Source organism: Sesamum indicum, linkage group LG16 (assembly GCF_000512975.1).
Source record: "Sesamum indicum cultivar Zhongzhi No. 13 linkage group LG16, S_indicum_v1.0, whole genome shotgun sequence".
Classification (NCBI taxonomy): Eukaryota; Viridiplantae; Streptophyta; class Magnoliopsida; order Lamiales; family Pedaliaceae; genus Sesamum; species Sesamum indicum.
In genome coordinates this window covers 3,644,967-3,649,283 of record NC_026160.1, presented here as the reverse complement: position 1 = coordinate 3,649,283, position 4,317 = coordinate 3,644,967, and the positions used below count along the sequence as shown (strand labels likewise).

The 4,317-nt window shown below is 38.0% G+C and overlaps 1 protein-coding gene across 1 annotated transcript in view; it reads left to right on the top strand.

The window, feature by feature from the left end:
• Positions 1 to 4,317, top strand: part of LOC105178675 (switch-associated protein 70) — a 7,181-nt gene extending 2,864 nt beyond the window's left edge. Inside the window, exons 6-10 of the mRNA XM_011102205.2 lie at positions 26 to 107; positions 1,245 to 1,473; positions 2,790 to 3,017; positions 3,094 to 3,386; positions 3,690 to 4,317. Of these exons, the coding sequence (XP_011100507.1) occupies positions 26 to 107; positions 1,245 to 1,473; positions 2,790 to 3,017; positions 3,094 to 3,386; positions 3,690 to 4,050 (1,193 nt within the window). The 3' untranslated portion in view covers positions 4,051 to 4,317. The remainder of the gene's footprint in view (positions 1 to 25; positions 108 to 1,244; positions 1,474 to 2,789; positions 3,018 to 3,093; positions 3,387 to 3,689) is intronic.

The following is a 4,317-nucleotide window of genomic DNA, read 5'->3' as shown; positions in this document are numbered from 1 at the left end:
TTTCAAATCTTAACTTGATTCTTAGATATAGGGACACCACAGAAAAAAGATTATTTCCTTTGTGCAGAAACTCCTGCTGCTGCTAGAGCTTGGGTGTCTACTCTACAGTGAGTTATCAGTTTTTATCTCCCATTTATGTGCATTTGCAATTACTTTGTTGTTCTTTCAGTGATAATTAACACAAAATGGTTGTGAAGATGCATTCATAGTGTTTGGTTTTGTGTTTTGGAGTATTTTGTTTGGTTTTTGGAGATAGAGAGAAAAACAGAAATAAATAAGTGTGTGTTGGAGATAGATGTTATGTTTGGATTTGTGGTTTGAGGTAATGTAAAACAGTTTAAAATAAGTGGGGTATGTTTGATGTTGGGATTTGGGAGACAAAAGTTAATGTTGATTGTCAAATCATGTCTTTTTTATATATATCTACATATATAAGTGTGTATATATATAGAATTTTATTTGTGATTGAATTATGTATGTATACATATGTATGATTGGAGATGTACTTGGGATGCAAAAAAAAAAAAGGGCAAAAACACAAACAATCAAAACACACCTAGACAAGGTGTAAAATGTTGCAATCCAAACATTGGATTGGTTTTGCCCCATTCCCGAGATGGGTCAAAACCAAATCCAAACATAGTGAAGTTTCTTCAATGATTAGAGTTGTAGTATGTGTAATCGGTGTGCTTACTCACTATTTCATTTTACCTGAATGAAATCTTTATGTTGTCCCTCTCACCCATTTTCTTCTCTCCACTCTGGTTGTTGGGTCTTGTTGTGATCTTGCAGCATTGTGAATAGATCCTTAAACTATAAGGCTGCAGATATCCCCCTTCCTATATTTATTTAATTATTTTTTGCTTTCCATTTTCCCTTTGTCCCTTATTTTGAAGTTTTAGCATGATTTATATAGCATATCTCTCCTTTTTGGCATTTTAACTGTAGCTGTTTTTTCTGAACTTTTGTACGTTAGTGAACTTCATGAACTATACAAATTGCATGGGAGTATATAAATCTTAAGATGAAACGGTGTGAGGCAAAACTTGGAATTCAGCTATTGCTTTGTTTTCTCTCATTCAATAACTATACCTGAATTTAATCTCTTCTAGTGTGAAGTCAACTCTATAGCAGAGTTATTTGCTTTCAAAATTCTCTCATGCTAAGTTCACATTTGGAATTTTTTGAACTCTACACTATATTTTATGTGCTCTTTCATGATTTGTTTCCCCTTCAAAATACAGTGCGACTCAACTGGTATTGAAGGCTCATAAAGAGGCAGTTAATACCTTAAGTGGAAATGGATCCACAAAGCTGGGAACAGTTGCCACTGTTGTTGCCGCTGCTAATTCAACAGCCCTGGAAGCTTCTAAAGAAATTGAAGCTGCATTGCAGATTTCCATGCAAAATGCTATAGGAGCTATGTTGAATAGGACGACTGATTTTCCTATGGATGATTTGTCAATCATGAAGGTAAGAAAATTGTTCCTCAGAACTATCTACCAGCCTTCCTCTCTCTCTCTCTCTCTCTCTCTCTATCTATCTGTCTATATATATGTATATTTCCTGTGTTCCTACTGCTGTGTTTCCCTCTGCCCATATCCCTGAGTATTGCATAATTAGCAAGAGGAGAATTCATGAGTGAAGTGCTCTTATGGAAAAGTCTATTCCTGCCTCTGGTTTTCTCCCAGAAGTCCCTTCTTTCTCATTTTCATGGAGGTGCAGCCAAACCTGCATAGATGTGGGTAAAAGTTGCAAGAATGGTGAGGGAGTTAACAGTACCTAATGAGTACCTAACGACATTCAGGGTTTGGGCTAAACCAAATTTAGAACAGTGCATGTTCGGTCAAATTGATTTCAAGCACAAATTCAACTAGCACATTATACAAACAGCGCTGTAATATCAAGTGATCCATGAGGCTCTTACTTAGCTCTCTTCTAGTAGCTTACCTGCTCAAAGAAGATAACTTTCTTGTTACTCTTTTAGTAGGCTCGTAAGAAAAGAATGAACATTCAGCTGAAGAAGATTCACCTTCTACGCAAAAAATTAAAGCAGTAATACAATACTCTGTAGGGGACGTCTAAAACCATCAACAAGGTATCCTCATTCTTAAGGTTCAACTCTCTTCTCTACAAAACTGTTGTCTCGGATTTATGCTGCTTCTGAGATGCAACTCGTGTAGCCTCTCATTTGGGCTCCTTGCTGTATCTCTGCATACTTTTTTGTTTTCTTTCAGGCTTTGTGTTTTTTTTCTGTCTTTTTGGGGTTTTCCTGTCTGGATTTCGCTGGCTGCTACACGATGAACTTGAGGTTATGCCGAGGGTTCCCCTCCAAAATTTTCCTCATCTCTTCTTGAATGGTGGTTTTCCAACTGTTTGATATCAGCGATTCTTGAAACTTACTGTGATAGTTGGTCGAAATACAATGAGAAGTAAGGTGAAGAATCACTTAGGCTTTGACTGGAAAGAGACAAGTAGGTACCTGTTTTGTTTAGGCATGTAGGAATTGCATGTAGTTTCTATACTGCCCTGCAGTTTTCAATTATCATTGCTTCTATCCTTGTCAAACTGGAATCATGTACTAAAGCTGGTCTCCTACAATATATGATAAAACAAAGAAGAAAGTTAATGCATACCGTGGAGCCATCAGAAGTTCGGTGGATCTAGAAACTGGATGATTAATTAATAAACCTTTTCTCTAGTTTCTACAAACTCACATTATTGCTTTATTTTTTGTATTCTAATCAGTGTCTGTGGCTGAAGGATTACTTGTTTAATCTGTGTTGCAGGAAACCCTGAGGGTGAAGGATGAAGAGCTGCAAAATTTGGCAAGGGATGTTCGTGCTAGGGATTCAACGATAAAGGAAATAGCAGAGAAACTATCTGAAACTGCTGAAGCCGCGGAAGCTGCAGCATCTGCTGCTCATATGATGGATGAGCAAAGGAGAATCGCTTTTGCAGAGGTCGAACGCCTAACAAGAGATTCAGAGAAACAACTGGAGTCGTCAAAACTGAAGGTAATTATAGACATTAAAGTTTCAGTTTCAGCTGGAGTCTTCATTTTTTCTAATACTATATTTTATTTACCTATAGATAAGAGAATTGGAAGAAAAAGTGCTGCACCTGAGCAAAGAAAAAGATCAGCTGTTAAAACAAAGGGACTCAGCCATTCAGGAGGCACACTTGTGGCGTTCAGAGCTAGCAAAAGCTAGAGAACGTGCTGTGATATTGGAAGGAGCAGTTGTGCGAGCCGAGGAGAAGGTCAGAGTTACAGAGGCTGATGCTGAAACTAGAATAAAGGAAGCAATGGAAAAAGTTTCAGCTACTGCCAAGGAGAAACAAGAACTACTTGCTTATGTAAATGCATTACAAGAGCAGCTCAAAAGGTTCATATCAAGATCTTTCCGATGCATGAAATTAATATATTAGGTGGTTACGGAATATTTGTTTTGCATTTCTTCCCTGGCTTCAGACTTTTGCCATGATGTGAGTTGAACAAGAAGCTATTGTTCTCATCTTGACCAAGAATAAAGGTTCAAACAGAATACTGAAAGATTTTGCCTTTAGGGAAATTCCAAACTGAGATGGGGTTCAGTAGATGTAATTTTGAATTAATTAAGAAGTACTTATCTGCTTCCTCTTTAGTTGATACCTGGAACTTTCTGAAATTTCTATTTTCTTGCTGACAGGCAGCAGGTGGAAACCCGGCAAGTCTTTGAGGAGAAGAACGAATCTTGCTCAAGTGGAGGTGGTGATTTACCACTAACAAAACATGTAGATCCATCGCAAGAAAATGTGGACAAGGCGTGTCTGAGTGTCTCAAAGGCAACACCAGTTCCTGCAGAGAATGTAGTTCATCTTGCAGTCGAACAGTCGGATCTCCATTCTATCAGGGAGAGCGAATGGAGCGATATCCAAACCACTGAGGCTAGGATTGCTGATGTTAGAGAGGTTGGCCCTGCTGCAGAAGGTAGGAGCCTTGATATTCCTGTGGTACCTTTCCCCGTCAATGCGCAGCAGCAGGAGCATGGCTCCTCCAATCAGCCTTAGAGATTTTCATGCGATTATCATTTCACTGGATGCCGGTTTCATATGGGATCATAAGCTCAGCAACACGAGGAAGCACCAATAATCTTAGTGCATGTTTCACTCACATTTTGTGTCTCCTTGTTTCTGTGATAAATGATTTTATGATTGAATAGTAAATGTTTCAAATTTAGGGATTTTCGGATAACTCTTGTCTGATATCTGTTGAGTGCAAATATCGTGATAAAGATGTAATATAAATTTCATTGTATATGTATTACTTGATTGTTC